This window comes from Eucalyptus grandis, chromosome 2 (genome assembly GCF_016545825.1).
Source record: "Eucalyptus grandis isolate ANBG69807.140 chromosome 2, ASM1654582v1, whole genome shotgun sequence".
NCBI lineage: Eukaryota > Viridiplantae > Streptophyta > Magnoliopsida > Myrtales > Myrtaceae > Eucalyptus > Eucalyptus grandis.
The window spans coordinates 31,870,949-31,888,297 of record NC_052613.1 but is presented as its reverse complement, the minus strand read 5'-3'; the positions used below and the strand labels follow the sequence as shown (position 1 = coordinate 31,888,297).

At 39.6% G+C, this 17,349-nt stretch overlaps 1 protein-coding gene across 1 annotated transcript; it reads left to right on the top strand.

Annotated features, from left to right (window-relative positions):
• The first annotated feature begins 9,950 nt into the window (after positions 1-9,950).
• LOC104432362 (protein BONZAI 3) lies at positions 9,951-16,139 on the top strand. Its single transcript, XM_010044843.3, has 16 exons — positions 9,951-10,816; positions 11,576-11,623; positions 12,255-12,403; positions 12,505-12,553; positions 13,399-13,455; positions 13,576-13,755; positions 13,859-13,993; positions 14,079-14,140; positions 14,208-14,304; positions 14,383-14,497; positions 14,589-14,665; positions 14,785-14,922; positions 15,028-15,192; positions 15,277-15,390; positions 15,500-15,596; positions 15,680-16,139. Exons 1-16 carry the CDS (start codon positions 10,637-10,639, stop codon positions 15,784-15,786), a joined length of 1,770 nt encoding a protein of 589 aa, XP_010043145.1. The 5' UTR covers positions 9,951-10,636; the 3' UTR covers positions 15,787-16,139.
• The last annotated feature ends 1,210 nt before the right edge of the window (positions 16,140-17,349 follow it).

The window sequence follows — 17,349 nt, the reverse complement described above, 5'->3', positions numbered from 1 at the left end:
CTCTTTTATTTTGAAAAAAAAAATGTTTTGCAGGCAGCATGAATTGATTTTAATTTACTTACCACCACTCAATAAAGCAAATAAAAAATGCAAAACTTATTTCATAGCACCGAAAACATCTACGTTATTAAATCAGAATTCATATCAACGGTCTTAGATATGATTTCTAATTAAGATGCAATCACTCAATTTTTGTTTTCACTTATTTAATGACAATCTAATCGTATATGCAATGTAATGTTACTAATCTAACATGAAGTGATATGACATAGTAGTATAGCCTAAACTATGTGACATGGGTAAAGTAATTTTTTTGGTGTTTTCTTAATGAGCATGCAATCTATATGCAATGCAATGTTAACATGAAGTGATGTAACATAGCAGTATAGCCTAAACTATATGACATGGATAAAGTAATTTTTTTGGTGTTTTCTTAATGAGCATGCAATCTATATGCAATGCAATGTTAAACAAGAAGTGATATGACATTGCAGTATAGCCTAAACTATATGAAGTAAAGTCATTTTTTTGGTGTTTTCTTAATGAGCATGCAATCTATCTTAAAGAATTAATTAATCTCCATGAAATGCGGATGCAATTTTTTGGTATTTTTGGGATAAACAAAAAAATTAAAAGATAAGCACCAAATCATTCATGATCATCAAAAATATTATCCATGGTTTGAATCTAGAAAGATATCTAATCAACTTGATTATTTCGAGAATAAAATCGATAAATTAATCTTAAGCCTTAAAGATCAAGAAATTAATTTTATTCCCGCATAATTAATTATTTCATCTAAAGCCTTATAGATGAAATAACCAATTGATGTGCGGTTGCGGATTAGGCAATAAATCCTAATTGACATTATGCCTATTACTCAAAAAGATTAAATTAGATATCAATCTCATCAACCTAGGCAATATGATATCTAAATCAAATTTGGATGAGATTTTTGCCCTAAGTTTCGAATATAATTCAAAATTGGAATTTGTCAATGGATGGCTCGCAACCGGTGGCCAATGGCGCAACTGACGGTGGTGACTTGAGTGGCGGTGGGTCACGTGGTGGTTCATAGTGATGCTGGCCGATGGATCTCTCGGTGGTGCTTACGATCAACAAACCCACAAAACAGAAACTTCACGGGATGCTTGGTTCGGGGATGAGCTCAACGGGACGGCAGCTTGTCTTGACGTTGGGCTAGAAAATGGCGTTAGAGCAGCTCACGTCGGGACTTCGTGGCTCAGCACGGCAGGGCAACAGCGAGTCAATGAGCTCGCCAGGGACTCCGTGGCTGATGATGTTGCTGCAGCTTGATGTGGCACAACCAAGGCTACTCGTCGTGGGAAATTCGCTGGAAAGACTTGTAGAAGACACCTGACACACACACACGTAATCTGAAATTTTTGACGGCCTGTTGGTGTTGTAGTCAACGTGATGAGCAGCAGCTGGTGTCACGAACGCCACGCAGGGCCAAGATCTCGCTTGAAAGTGCTCGCTGGAAGTGTCCACCCTGCTGTCACAATGTAGACGTCGCAGCGAACAGCTGGGGACGACGAATGGGGGTTGGCTTGGATCAGTGAGGCACGGGCTTAAGGCAAGGAGCAGTTCCGAGCTTGCGGTGCAGGGGCAGCAAGCGCGGACCAGCAGCGGGCAGAGGAGGACCGAGCAGCGACAGCGGGTAGCTTGGACCAGCGCGCAGGGATGCCGGTGCTCGGACAACGGGCGGAGACGGCAGAGCTGGGGCTGCAGCGTGCGAGGCGGACGGGTGACGTGAGAGTGCTAGTATGAACAAAATAAAGGAGTTAAGGAAGAGAATAAGAACACAAGATTTATAGTGGTTCGGCTTAATCCAAGCCTACGTCCACTCTCCCACGATAACAGCCTTCTTGGCTGGATTCCACTATGCAATCAACAAGAGATTACAACTCCGAGTGCAAACACTTAGTAGATCACACTATCTCACTAAGTCACTCTCTTGGTATTTCTCTCACGATTACAAACGTTTAAGCTCTCAAGAGACAAGTATATGATCTAAAGTCGCTTAGACTTTGGAATTATAAATTCTACGCTCCGTCTCTTACTTGCTCATCGGTCCATGATCTCCTTAAATACTCCTCCACTTCCAAACTACCGTTGGACAGCATCCCGGAGAATCGTCTTCCAATATACCCATTGGACAGCTCTGTATCTTAGAAGATTTGGTAGCCGTTGAGTGACAAAGGTAAAATCCCAAATTGATTCCGATCGCCCATACAAACGAAATCTTGGTTTCCATAAGTAAAGCTTCTTCGTATAGAAAGATCTTGTCTTCAATCAAATCAATCTTGATGTGGAATCCAAACCAGATCACTAGCCGTTGTATGATTGGGCTTGAGTTACGATTCATCGAATCTGGATGTAAAGTCCGAGTCTTGAGACTTTACGATATGAGTCTTGAGACTTTACAACCTGGGTCTTTAGACTTTACAATCTGAGTCTCAGACTTTACAATCTGAGTCCAATACCCAGTTCGGCTTCAAAGATAGAGTCTCGTCTTCGGACTTTGAGTCTCGAGTCGCGGTCTTCGGACTTTGAGTCTTGAGTCCTGCGGTCTTCGACTTTGATAATATCCTTTACATGTTCTATTATCTGCATGGTCTATTACTCAACCATCAAACATGTTAGTAGCCTTTGATTTATTTTGTCATCTTCAAAACATCATAAGGGATTTCCCTAACATGACGTCAACGCCAGGGCTGGCAGAGGGAGCCGGTAACGAGGCGAGCTGCTGTGGTGGCGGCGACGACGGGCGGAAGCGGCGGACCAGCAGCAGTAGCTTCGTGGGTTGCTGGCGGTGACTGGCAGAGCAGGGCGGAGCGGAAGTGACCGGCGAGGGCTACTGGGCATCGGAGCAGAGGGCGGAGCAGGGGCGTCGGAGCAGAGGCGGAGCAAGGGCGTCGTTTCTGGTGCAGTGGGTCGCTCGGAGACGCGGCGGCCGGCAGAAGCGACGGCAAACGCGGCGGCGGAGCTCCGGTGTCGCGGGCAGAACAGCGGCCGCCTTGGGTGGGCTGACAGAGCGGCGGCGCGGAGGTGCTGCACGGAGGTGGCTGAACGGCGGTGGCGACCGGCGCAGCGGAGGCCGGCTGACGGAAGCGTCGCGGCTGGGGGCGGAGCAGAAGCTGCGGCGTCGACGCTCGGGGCTGCTCCCTCTTCTTCCTCTCCTTTTTGTTTTTTTTTTCTTCTTCTTCTTTTTTCTTTCTCTCTCTCTCTCTGGCCGCACGTCCACTCTTTGCAGCACTCTTTTTGACTTTTTTTTCTTTCCCACAAACGAATTTTTTATTTTCTCTCTTGAATTTCCAACTCTAATAAACCCCAGCAAAAGACTCCCTTTGCCGTACAAGCACAACCCTTCTTATAGGAGAGGAATTTGATCTTCGCAGTATATTTTGTTTCTGATTTTGCTCGTACATAATCCCCTAAATATATCATTGAAATATATGCACCTCGTGCAATATTCTTTTTTGTATTTTTTCAAATATTCATCCGAAACCTTCCTTTCCACCCAAAAATGTCCATCAATATATATTACCTGAATATGTGAAAAATCTCACCGGAATATGTGAAAAATCTCACGTCTTATCAACGCTTACCATTGGTCCAATAAAATAACATAAAATAAAATAAAATAAATGTTTCTAAACTATATGCAATTTTATTTTTATTTTTTTGGGCAAAGATTAACTCATTTTTTATGCAAAATTTAGGTGTCAACATGGCAAAAGACCCCAGCATTGATCAAAAAGTCTTTCAGCAAAAGACCAATTATTTGAGAAGGTTTCCAAGGCAAAAAAACCAATTCGCAACCATATGTATTCTAATCAAACCTCTTGGTTGCAAGTTATGGTGTTTTGATAAAGTTGTGATTTCTTTTCGCCTTGCTCCACTTGTCTTTTATGATATGCAAATATTCGTTTGAGCGAGTCTTGGACAAAACCGTAATTCTGAATTCTTTCATCACCATGAACAGAAAATAACTTCACTTTGATTTATGTGACAACGTGACCCAATTAATATCCTTAAAGTCTACGAGATGGGGGCATTCTCATACCATCTCGTGTTAATAATAACGAGGTAGCACCATATGATAGAAATTCACCGACGATTCGGTAACTTTTTAACAATAAGTGCAAATGATTTTGTATGGGACAATTAACAAAAAAAAAAGTCTCAAACCTATTATATCAATGTCAATTCAATCACAAACCTTTCAATTTTATCAATTTACTCATAAACCTTTTTCATTTTTTTCTAATTAAGTCCAACCAGTCAATTTTAGCTAGAAATCGATGCCGTGGATGTCAGTTGTCCAACATGATATAACTAGCACTAACGTAGACATTCTAAAAAAAAAATTAATAATTTTTTGAATTTTTTTATAATTTTTTTCTTTTTTTTTTTTTTGTTTTCTTTTCTTTACTCTTTTTTTTTACTAAATGCCAGCAAGTGTAACCGGCTGGCCCTCATCTGCTTCTAGTGCCGCAATTCAAAAATTATCCTTCAACAAGTCCTTCAAATACTTGAATCTTCTTGGTCTTCATGTTTAGTCCCCCAAATGCCACCTCCATTTCACTCCATATTAGAATTTTAGTAACTTTCTTGTTTCGTGAACATTTGCAATGTAGCACACATTTATAGAGCTCAAGAATTGGTTGGAACTCTCTGATCAATGATCGGTCTCCAAAAAAATACTCCAACAGCAGCCTTCTCATCATTTTTCTGACATGCATGTTTTACTAAATAATAGATGGAATATCTGTTAAAAATCATGGAGGTCAACATTCATTCTTCAAAAGCTGTCCAATTGCAACTGTGTGCCCACCCGTGTCATTAACCAAGTGCTTCTTCTTCTCATGTTACCCTTGATTCTTTCAAAATACCGAATTCAAAATACCGAATTCTGACGATGTTTGCAGTTGTTGGAAATCGATTAGATCAAATTGGCTAGTTTCATACATAAGAAATTGCACTCAAGCTCTTCAATGAATATGAGACTAGCATTCTCTTTTAGCATGATTCCATTAGTGGTTTTTCGATGTAGATGCAAGAGGAGTTTTGTACCCCAAGTTTGTCATCGACCGATATCACAGATACTTTTTTGCAAATAAAATGGAACTTCTTTTTTTATTGGTCATCCAATTCTTTTGTCACAATAGTACTAAATCAGGTACCTATACTCTATTATTTTTCCCCTGGACATATGTGCGCTGTAAGGCCAACATTTGAGTTAGATACCAAGTGTGCTTCGGCGGAACTTGGTGAAGTCAGGCTTTGATATCAGGTGGCAGCAAAATCAGGTTGGTTTGTCTTGAATGCTTATTGCTTTCGGTGTTCAAGAGACTGCATTGAATCCTCCAACTATGTTCCCCATCGCCATTTGTATACTTGTTTATGGAATTGTTCTTTCATGGGAAGAATTTTGTGAATGCAAAGGAAGAATATCCTAGATTGCGTGGTCATTATTGTTTCCAACAAACTGGCAATGTTGCCTGGTACACAGATTAGTTTTTGTTAGCTTGTGCTCTTGTAAAAGTTGAGGGGCGGAATCATTCACAGAATCATTGGTCAACTCAAAATATTTCAACAAGAATTCACGAATCAATTAAATCGCTAATCATAAAATGATGTATCATAGCCATTTTATTCATTATGGTCGATTTGCAAATGTTTGTTGGATCTTTCAGGTTAAAGACTCTTCTCGCCATAAAAAACGCAAGTGCTAGAGAAACTCCATGCTTAGAGGTATAGTGATTGATTCTCTTATGATCTTGGGGACTTGACATAATATGAACGTATAACGGGAATTCGTTTATTATTGTGGGGGAGGGAGGGAGGGAGGAGAGAGAGAGAGAGAGAGAGATAAACGAGGTCTTAAGAGGCTGGATTGACTTAGGCGTGTGTTGGTGTTTTGGATCAAATCCTGAGAAGATGAATCAAGTCTTGGGGGCAAGTTCTTGGAAATTTAATGTGGAGGAAGGACATATGTGGGAAGGAGTGGATAGGGATAATTATTACTATATCTTGATCGAGGGAATTTGGAAGTTTCGACCCTGATTGTGTAATTATGAGTTGGGAAAAAAATTGGAAAATCTTTTTGAGACTTAAATAATTCTACCCGTTATCTATATTTTTTGCGAAATGTGTATTATAAGAAAGAAGGATTATTTTAAACATAATTAATTTCAGAATTTGCTGATTAGATATTCGATTGGCAAATTTAATGTTTTGGAAATTTAGTTTTTCATTTGGTTTCTTCGTAGTGGTATCTTGAAATATTTGCTAATAAATTTCTGTAATGAAACCTTTAAAAGTGGATGTGTACTTATAATGAAGTTAAAAATTGAAAAAGACAGTCTAGTGGTGAAAGGGTATTGCCTTTTGGCGCGATTGTGATTTGGGGGGAAGGAAAGTGGGTTGCCTTTTGCCTAGTCATGAATCACGAGTGCGAGTTGACAGATGAAAGGGAACAATGGCAACGATCTTGTGCCGTCCCCACAAATATGGACCCTTCAATTGGGATGACAAGGATCTCAGCCATTGAAATAGAACAACTTCCATCCAATTATCCACTTTGATAGGATCCTGATACAAATATGCTAGAGGCCAAAAGAGGTTATCCGCACATTAACTACATACTAGGAATCGTTTTTTTCTTTTTTTTAACCTGGATTTCAAGACAATGCACTTGCTGCATCTCAAATATGCAAGTGTGAGATTCTATTTTCAGCCCTATAAAGAGACAGGGTAAAAATCTAAAATTGAGTTGAAAATGAAAATAAAACAGACCAAGAAAAAAAAAAAAAAAAAAAGCAAACCGTGAATCCGGTAATTTCCCTTGGCAATATCGCCATGACTATGCTTTAGGTTCACCAGCACTAGAGAGCAAGCAGATTTTCACGAATGTCATGGATCACAAAGCCGTGTTTGGTCCTAAGCAAGACCTTAAAAGACTTTGACAGCCCGAAAGCAGACAGGCTAGAGGGTGGTTATCCCCTCGATAAAATTAGATAACCCACAGGCTTACCCGCCATAACCCCCTTTGGGGGGGGGAAGCCAGCCTGGCCAGCAGGCTTTCCTAGTGAAATATTCGGGCACAAAGCGCGAAAAGGAAGGGGGTGCCCCAAAAGGGGTACTGTGTTGGTCCTAAGCAAGACCTTAAAAGGCTTTGACAACCCGGAAGCAGACGGGCTAGAGGGTGGTTATCCCCTCGATAAAATTAGATAACCCACAGGCTTACCCACCACAACCCCCCTTCGGGGGGTAGGGAAGCCACCCTGGATTCCAGCGGCCTTCCCCGGTGAAACATCCGGGCGCAGAGCGCAGAAAAGGAAGGGGGGTGCCCCGAAAAGGGGCACTGTGAATTTGGTCCTAAGCAAGACCTTAAAAGGTTTTGACAACCCGAAAGCAGACGGGCTAGAGGGTGGTTATCCCCTCAATAAAATTAGATAACCCACAAGCTTACCCGCCACAGCCCCCCTTCGGGGGGTAGGGAAGCCACCCTGGATTCCAGCGGCCTTCCCCAGTGAAACATCCGGGCACGGAGCGCAGAAAAGGAAGGAGGGTGCCTCGAAAGGGGCACTGTAAAAAAATAAAATAAAATAAAATAAAAAATTAGTCCTGAGCAAGACCTTAAAAGGCTTTGACAGCCCGGAAGCAGACGGGCTAGAGGATGGTTATCCCCTCGATTAAAATTAGATAACCCACGGGCTTACCCGCCACAACCCCCCTTCGGGGGGGTGGTAGGGAAGCCACCCTAGATTCCAGCGGCCTTCCCCGGTGAAACATCCGAGCGCAGAGCGCAAAAAAGGAAGGGGGGTGCACGTGTAGAACCCCGTGAGGGGCTGAATCATGAATCGTTTTGTATTCGGTCAACGATAGATTTTTTCACCAGGGGGATCTTCCTGGGGGTTTCACCCTAAGGGGCTTCGATTACCCTTGGTCTACTTCCCCTCACGGCCCTTAGACGGCATCGTCAAGGAGCAGATTATCATGAATGTCATGGATCACAAAGCTATGCAAAAACTCTAGCCAAAAAGTAATGATCGAATTGGAAGCAATTTGCCCACAAAAACATCCTGGTCCTAGAGTTTAAGATTCTAGCAACTTTACCGTGATTTTCTTTCTCTGGCTTTTTTGGATAATATTAGAGTGAAAGTAGAGGCATCGATCACCATCATCTTATATGTGCAATCTCTTGGTTTGGATTTAGGTTCAACGTAAATAAGGAATACTCAAATATAAGATTAAAGATCCACAAAATATGGTAATACTTTTGGATAGGCAAAAGACATCGGGATAATAGGACTTATTATTAAATTTTTGCATGTTAACTCAAGATTATCATTCCAAGGGAGTGACTCCAATTATGGTAATATTTAAACATGTCTTTCCATGGGTCAATTGCTAGATGTGTTATGTCACGTATAACTCTTTTAATAGTTAAAATTCTTTAATCTGTTGATTTTATAAGCCGTCTCTCATGTGAAAACATGAAATTAATATATATCATTGGAGAGCGTGAAGCTCAAGATAGGCTCGAGTGATCAAAGCATATTCGTGCACTCATCAAAAGTAAAGTTCGAACCGTTGTGCCTATGACAAAACAATTCATCAATACAACCAAATAATTAAAGACTTCTCTGGTCACGTATTATCAAGAGACACAATTTTTTAAGTTTATATAATCTCCTTCTAACCTTAGGAAAACACGGTGTTGAGATATCAAGCGGATACTCTCATTGTCTAAACCAGGCAGACATCGATTTATGTATATACACAATGGCTCAAAAACTTTGCCAATTTCCACCTTTGTTAGTATTGGCTATGCGTTATGAATCTATACAAAACCGGCATTTGAGAGACCATCATTAATCTTTCACGGTCTAATGCTCCCAATAAAAGAAAAGTTTAATATCCCAAAAGATAGATTATTATAAGCCATACTTGCCATTCAGGTATCCACTTCAAAGGAAATTTGCATGTGGCTCACGCCATTCGAGGTGGCCTAGCCCAGCATTCATTCGAAAATCCGGTAGCCCCTATTATCAACTACTTAAGGGAAATAGGTTGAATAGAATTTGAATGAATAGGTGCCCTTCAGAACTACCAAACATGACTGTTCTAGGAGGGGCGGGCCACCCACCTTCGAATGCCAAAGGCAGAGCAAGGCGATTCGAATGAAAGTGATCCCCCAATCCTCGCTTGGTACCAAGGGTAGAACTTCATAATTGATTCGGTGTAACTGGTCTTTGACTGATCAAGGAAAAAACACTTTACCTATTGAAGGAAAAAGTTCAGTTCAATTCCACAAGTAGAGTTAAGAAAAGATAGGGGGAAAGAAAGGGCTATTATAAAAAAAAAACTTTTCCTATTTATATATATATATATATATATATATATATATATATATATTCTAAATAATCAAAGGACTCAATTTTCCTATTTCGCAATTTCGCAATACTAACACGTGTTGAATGGGAGAACGGAACTAACGGACCAAAAACACAAACGCGATCATTGAATTATTGATAAATATTCATTGTAATCCCTAATTTATATGAAAATATATACAAACTTAGATAAATTTCGAGGATTGTGTTGAATAAATTTATTTTTTCGTGTTGAATAAATTAAAGTATTATTTTTTCATTAGATTAAAATTCATGAATTATATTACATAAATTAAAATTTTAATGATAATATTACACGTCAGACTAAAATTGAGGAGCCATTCGTGTTGATTTTTCTTTTGCTGACCCTTCCCCCTGCTCAGCGATGGAAAGTCAAATCCAAACATTGACCTTATCCGTCAAATTATTCAAAGACCCGGTCGAGTCAGCGGTCATCCAAGCTTTTTCCCTGAGATTACACAAAGACTTGAAACCCAGGAGAAACGAAACCCAGCACGACTTAAAATAATTTTATGGGTCAGTCCATCATTTTCTCTCTCATTCCCTCGTCTAGTTTTCTTCTCCTCTCTCCCAAACTTCCCCAGCGAAGGGGATAACAGCAGCCTGGTCTTCTGGTCCTGGTCATCGAAAAACGGATTAACAAAAACATGGGAAACGTCAAACGCGCGAATCAAGCACCCAATCCCACATCTGCCTGCACTCCTACATCTATATATGGCAACAAACTTCAACAAGAATCCCAGACACGCGCAAAGCTTCGGCCTTGATTCAGTTCTGAAACGGTTCTTGGCCTCCGAAAAGGAAACAGCTTTTACCTTATCTGTGCGCACGATCCTTTCGACGAGGGTTTGTTTCCCTGATTGGGATCGAGCTTGATTCAGTTTCGATACGTTTCGAACGCCTTCAAAAAGGAAACAGCTTTTGCGAAGGGCAAACGATTGTTTCGCTTGTTGGATAGACAACTTCGTAACCTCGATCGACACGTCACAACCAACCCCACGCGCTTTGACGTTACTGTCGACTCAAATAAAGGGATAGAGAGAGTGGGTGGGGGCACAATTTTCACCAGAAGCAGTTTCTGGGAAAACAGAGGTTTTCAGAGAGATAGGAAGAGACAGCAATTGCGGGTGTGAATCGAATCCACGGAGGAGGTGAAATCGGACTTGCTCGGGAGGGAGGGAGAGGGCATGGGGGGTTGCTTTTCAGATGTGAAAGGAGGTCAACAAGCGGTCGGGGGGACCCGACAGGGCCCCATGGGAGGCGTAGGAGTCGGCGGAGGAGGAGGAGGCAACAACGGCGGTCCCAACGACGCAGTTGACCACTTCTTCCGAGCTCGCGGTCAACCCGTTCTCTTCTCTCAAATTGAGGTTTGTGCCTGTCGCCTGCCCATGTAATCATGCATGCGCGCTTTTTTCGCTGCAGAATCTTTTTTTCTTTTTTGCATAGCGATGCGCTTCGTTCTCTTGAGGCCTGAGTCAATGTTGTCACCTGTCGGTATTTTACTCTTGTCGTTTCGCGCGAACCGATGATGTGGCCAGAAAAAACCTGTCTTTCGGAGGATGGTTCGCAGAAAAACTGAGAAGCATTCACAATGTGGATTCTACTCAAACCTCGCTATCTGAACGACATGATGTTAAATTTTGCGCGTGATCTAAAGAAAACATGGTCGTCTAATTGGAGTTTTCTTCTTGGATTCCTCATCAGACTTGACTTCAGTAAATCTGATTTGTTTTCTTTGAACCAAAATTTTGGTCTGCTTCTTGAGCCGTGGCCTTTTGGAACTCATGCATTGCATGCTGCAACAAGTTTAATTGGGATTTTTCGTCAGTTTATTCAAAAGGGGTTGCTAAGACAAAAATCTAACTAAGCCTTGGACTTATACGCAATTGCATTGTTCATTCTGCAGAAACAGTTTTTTAACTATCTGAATTGTGTGTTGCCTTATGAAATTTAAATTTGGTGTTGCTGATTAAGCATAGCAGGGAGGGAGCCAGTACAAATTAAGCATATGAACTTTCCAACAACAAACTTCTTGCATTACATTACATATGGTGTTCTGCATGAGTATCAATCTTGAAATATAGTGCCCACAATTTGTATGATGTGCCATACTGTCTTTGCTGCAGTTATCCTTATCCGCTTCGAAATTACGTGATCGAGACGTCATGTCAAAGGTGAGCAACGTCATCTAGCATTTTCAGCAGACTTGTTGTATATCTTGCTACTAGTATGTAGTTTTTCAATTTTGTCTGTATCATGCTTTCACGTGCACCTGGGATCTTCTTGGTTCTTTTTGATTTGGTTGTCACAGAAGAAGCAAATAACTTCTTCTTCTTCTGCGTATGCTTATGCTTATAAAATTTAGGACATCACAGCATATGATGTACACATTAATGGTTGATCTCTGTTATTTGTGTCTTCATACCGGTGTGTTGCTGGAATTAACTTATGACTGGAAGACTGATCTGTGATGCAGAAAACACTTTTAGGACAGTTCTTTCTTATGTTATGTTAGTTTCTTTTTCATTTGTGTGCTTCATATACAGGAAATGTCTTCTGCCAATCTTTCTGTTATATCACTTCAGTTCATGTCCAAACTTGCATATATACTCTTGATCAAGTTTCAGGCTATGTGAGAAACTGAAGTAATATTGTTAAGTAGCTCATAATTATAATAAATGACTGATTCCAGGAGATTTCTGCATGTTTGTGTTTCCACCTTTCTTTGCCCCCCACCCCACAAAAAAAGGAAAAAAATTCAAGCTTGCTTAAAGTTTCTGAACTTTGATCAATTGATTCTTGCAGAGTGACCCAATGGCAGTTGTGTACTTGAGGAAAAGAGATGGGATGCTTGAGGAACTTGGGAGGACAGAAGTTATATTAAATAGCTTGGATCCCACATGGATTGGAAAGATTTCTTTAGCTTATCACTTTGAGACCATTCAGCATTTGGTGTGAGTTTTCTATATATAGTAAAGTACGATTTATCAGTCTGTGTTTTTCCTTGACTATATTATGTAAAACCATTTGGTTGTTTGTTTTCATCTCTTTTCAGCTTTCATATATATGATGTCGACACAAAATATCACAACGTACCAGTAAAGGTGTGTTAATCATTTTAATCATTCCATATCTTTATCCTATCTTTGGTTCTTTTTCCCCTCTAAATCTTATGTTAGAAGCCATGCTTTTTTCTGGTTATGCATTAACAACTTCAAAGGTGTGTCAGTCATTTTGATCATATCTTTTGATATCCTTGTCAGATTTTCACTAACATTGTTTCTCTTTTCTTTTTTTTCCTTATATTTGGTTCTTTTTCCCCTCTAAATCAATATGTGAAGCTATGTGCTATGCATGGCCTTTCCTGGTTATACATTAACAATGTCTCCGACTGCATTTCTATGTCACATTTTAGTTTAAAAAAAAAGAAAAATTCTTCCTATAGGTCTTAACTAAAAATTGTATGAAAATGCAGAGACAGTTTGCAGTAAAATGGGGAGTGGTCTCAGATCGATTGCCGAGTTTCTCCAACTTATTTGCTAGCTACTTTTACTATGGTTTTGAATCCGCTGAATTTTTGGTTTTGTCATGAAGTCAGAATATATAAAGATAAATGCTCATCTTTTTCTTACCTTTGATGTTCAAATGTGGTTGGATGACACTTTTCCTGGGGTGAATTGGCATTGGTTGTCTTGTAGTCTACAGATTGTTGCATCCTTGGAATTCTGGAAAAACGGAATGAATGCATTGGACAATCTTATGTTTGCCTAGGAATTCAAATGTTAAATGGCAATTAAGTAATCATGACTTGCAATTACCCTTGCAATCATGCTTATTTGTGAAATATTTACTAGTCCATTCTGATTACTTGTGTCTCTATTTGCCTTTTGTCTTTTTATTTGAGGAAGAAGAAATTTCAATAGTATCTTTAATTGGGATTCCATTGCAGACGTTAAAGCTGAGTGACCAAGATTTTCTAGGAGAAGCTAGCTGTGTGCTGTCGGAGGTACTTACTCCCCATTCACATTATGAACGTGTCCTTGTCCATGCACTTAAGTTCAGTGAAGTGCAGGTGTAATCCATCTAGATCTTGTCCAATGCATCTTCTCCTTTCTATTTCCCGCAGATCGTCACAAAGAAAAGTCGGAGTTTGACTTTGTCGCTTCATAATAAAAATTCACAACTAGGCTTGAGAAATCTGGGTACTCTGACTATCCATGCTGAGGAATTTGTTGCTTCCAGGACTGCTGTTGAAATAAGATTCTTCTGTTCCCACTTGGAAAACAAAGATATGTTCTCTAAAAGTGTGAGCTCTCCAAAATCTCTCTTCGAAGGTCCTGTTTGATATTGTTCCTTGCCATATCTTTTCATCGTTTTATATCTTGTTCTCCGGTGTTACCTTCTCTTAGGATCCTTTCCTGAGAATATCAAGAGTAGTTGAGTCTGGGGGTACTCTTCCTATTTGCAAAACCGAAGTCATCAACAACGACTTGAACCCTATTTGGAGGCCCTTATGTCTAAGCATGCAGCAATTCGGAAGCAAGGCAAGTTTTACACATAGCCTGTCATCATATTGTCTAATATGTTACTGGAGGCACTAGTGATTTGACATTGTAAGACTTGTTGCAGGAGGATCCATTAGTCATTGAGTGCTTTGACTTCAATACCAGTGGGAACCATGCACTTATAGGGTAAATCCCTATTCTCATGCAATTTATAGTGCTTCAGCTTCTTGTATGTTAATTTGCTTCATTACAGTAAACTTCAGAAGTCCATGGCAGACTTGGAGAAACTTCACAAAGAAAGAAATGGTGCAAATTTTACTTTACCAGTTTCTCATCACAGCCATGAAAAGGTGTCTGTCCTTTTTAAATAGTTTTGTACTCTTCATTCTGATGAGCCTTTTGATCATATCTAAGACTTCTCTGTTTAGGTTCTGAAGAGTCAGCTTTTTGTGGATCAATTCTGTGAGAAGCAACTATACAGCTTTCTTGATTACATATCAAGTGGTTTTGAGCTCAATTTTATGGTTGCTGTTGACTTTACAGGTAATCAACCTTTGAAAATTTGTTTATCCTAAAGAACTCTATCTATTTGTTGCTCGATCTTATTTGGTTCTGATGCTTCTGGACTATTCAGCTTCAAATGGAAATCCCAGAAATCCAGATTCTTTGCATTACATTGATCCTTCAGGAAGATATAATTCCTACCAGCAGGTAAGTCTAAATTGCCTTCTGAACATGGTCCATTGTCAGTTGACATGCTTTTTCTGTCTTAATTACCAATTGATGTCGTAAGTCTATCTATTGAGTAATTCTTGTTGTTAACATTTTAGGCTATAATGGAAGTTGGAGAAGTGATACAGTTTTACGATTCAGATAGAAGATTTTCTGCATGGGGGTTTGGAGGAAGGACATATGGTGGTACCGTATCCCATTGTTTCAACTTGAATGGAAGTCCAGATGGCTATGAGGTAGGTGAACTGAATTTGCAGAAACTTTGGTGTATTCACTTTCGGATAACATCTAAAATATCATATCCAATTCCATAATTCTGAGTTAGAATTCTTTATTGATAGGTTGAGGGAGTAGAAGGCATTATGACTGCTTATGCTGGTGCTTTGCACAATGTGGCCCTGGCAGGACCCACTTTATTTGGTCCAGTGATCAATAGGGCTGCTCAAACTGCAGGCCAATCACTCTCTTACAATAATAGCAAGTACCACATTCTGCTCATAATAACGGTAAAGTGTGAAGAAACATCTAATCTTTCTTGGATTTTATATGTTTTTCTATGTGGCTAATAGAAGTCATTTCTTCTTGTTTAGGATGGAGTTCTCACTGATCAACAAGAAACCATGGATGCATTGGTGAGGGCATCAGATCTTCCACTCTCAGTTCTGATAGTTGGAGTTGGGGGTGCTGATTTTACACAAATGGAGGTAGGTTTGTTTTCTGTCGTTTAAGTTAGACTTCCTATTATGTGACATCAAAATATTTCTTATAGAGGATGTAGAGAACTTAACGGTCTAATTTTTGTACTCCTTTCAGAAACTTGATGCTGACAATGGAGTCAGATTAGAAAGTTCTACTGGTCGTGTAGCCACGAGAGACATTGTACAGTTTGTTCCAATGCGAGAAGTTCATCGTGAGTTGATTTTCTCTTGACTTTTTTTCTTTGTTTGTCTTCTCTCAACAATAAGTTACGCGAAATTATAATGTCGTTGGCAGGTGGGAGTTTATCAGTGGTTCAAGCTCTTCTGGAGGAGCTTCCTGGACAATTTCTCACCTACATGCGGGTTAGACATATAGAACCACTCACCCAAATGCCTCTTTGAGCAGCTCCCAGCGAAGTCTCGTTCATGCTGAAGTGGCTTGAACACCAGAAAGATGAACGAAGGAATAATGTCCATGCTTGATTTTGTTACAGCTGCTACTGAAGGGTTGAAATTCTGTGAATATCTCTTTTTTTCTTGTCAATACAGCTTCTTTAGATTAGTTGAAACTGGGAAGGGCAGAAGCAGTGTGAGCGCCTGAGTGTGGTTTCTTGTAAATTGCTAATCATATCGCGAGTACGTGAATATGATTGACAATATCATGAATAAAAGTCTAGTTTAGTTTTGCGGTTGTTCCTGAAGTACCTCTGTGATGAAGAAAAACTTGAGAATAAATATGGAACTTATGCCCGTCAGCCTTGTCTGAAAAGAGTACGTACAGGCATTCAATGTTAACCTAGAGTTAAGATTGGATCATTTACTAGCTATGTGTAAAAGTAGATATCCCTTTCACCCTAAATGGAGAGGACTATTATTTTATTCTTTTTCAAAGATTTTGACAGTATTGGGAAACCTAATACGTCCTGATAGCCCATATTTTATATGAAAAAAAAAAAATGATAGTACCGACACTTTCAACTGCCGGAGAATTTAGCTATGACAAAATGAATGACCAAACCTACATCAATGTTAATTTCTAGTTTACTTTAGAGTAGACGAAGACAAAAGCCCTTTACCTATTTCAATTTCAAGTACATCTATTTTAATCTCAAGATTTTTCAAGACTCATCTTTCTTATTACATGCTTCACATAAAACGATGTGTGTCGAATAGGTTTCATGCCGCTTTGGCCTATGCGGTTTAGCCAGAGATGTAAACTATTCACTGTTGAAAAGGTTTAAGATTGGAGAAGATCATTCAAAACCAAAGTACAAGAATCGATACCATAGAATGTAATCAACTGCAAAGTGATTAGGAAGCTGCTCAGTCTTGATGTGGTTATTCTCGATGAGAAAGTGCATGGGATTAACATAATTCTATATTTCTAATTATTTCATTCATCAATCAATTTTCATTTAGTTTTCGTCTACCGATTTAAAAAGAAACTTCATCCATTGCAGTTGTTAATTAAATTGATGACAGGGCGCATAGAAATCGAGACCTTTTTATAGAACACCTAGCCTAACTATAGTCCATACCACTCTATATGAAACTTGCCATTGATTTGGAAACATGTGATTATCCATACAAATAAGATGAATATATTATAAACCAAATCATTTTTTTAGCATAAGACACTTTGTAGTGTATCATCATAAAATGAAAACATTTAAGATGGTCTACGACACAGCCGACACAATGCTATCATGCTACTTGTGATTTCATTGATAAGCTAGTTAGTCACCAATTAGCAACTCCACAAAGCACACGGGCAACACATTCATTGTGCCCAAAGAAAAGAAAAGATAAAAAATGCACCTAAGAAGACCAATGAGGCAACAACATCAAGTATTAATTTCCTATCAGTTGTGTTGATACCTGGGAGTATCAGATAATCAGAATGAAAAGCCTGAACAAAAGAGGGCTGACAAGGGATTAAGACAACAGCCGCAACAAAAGGGAAAT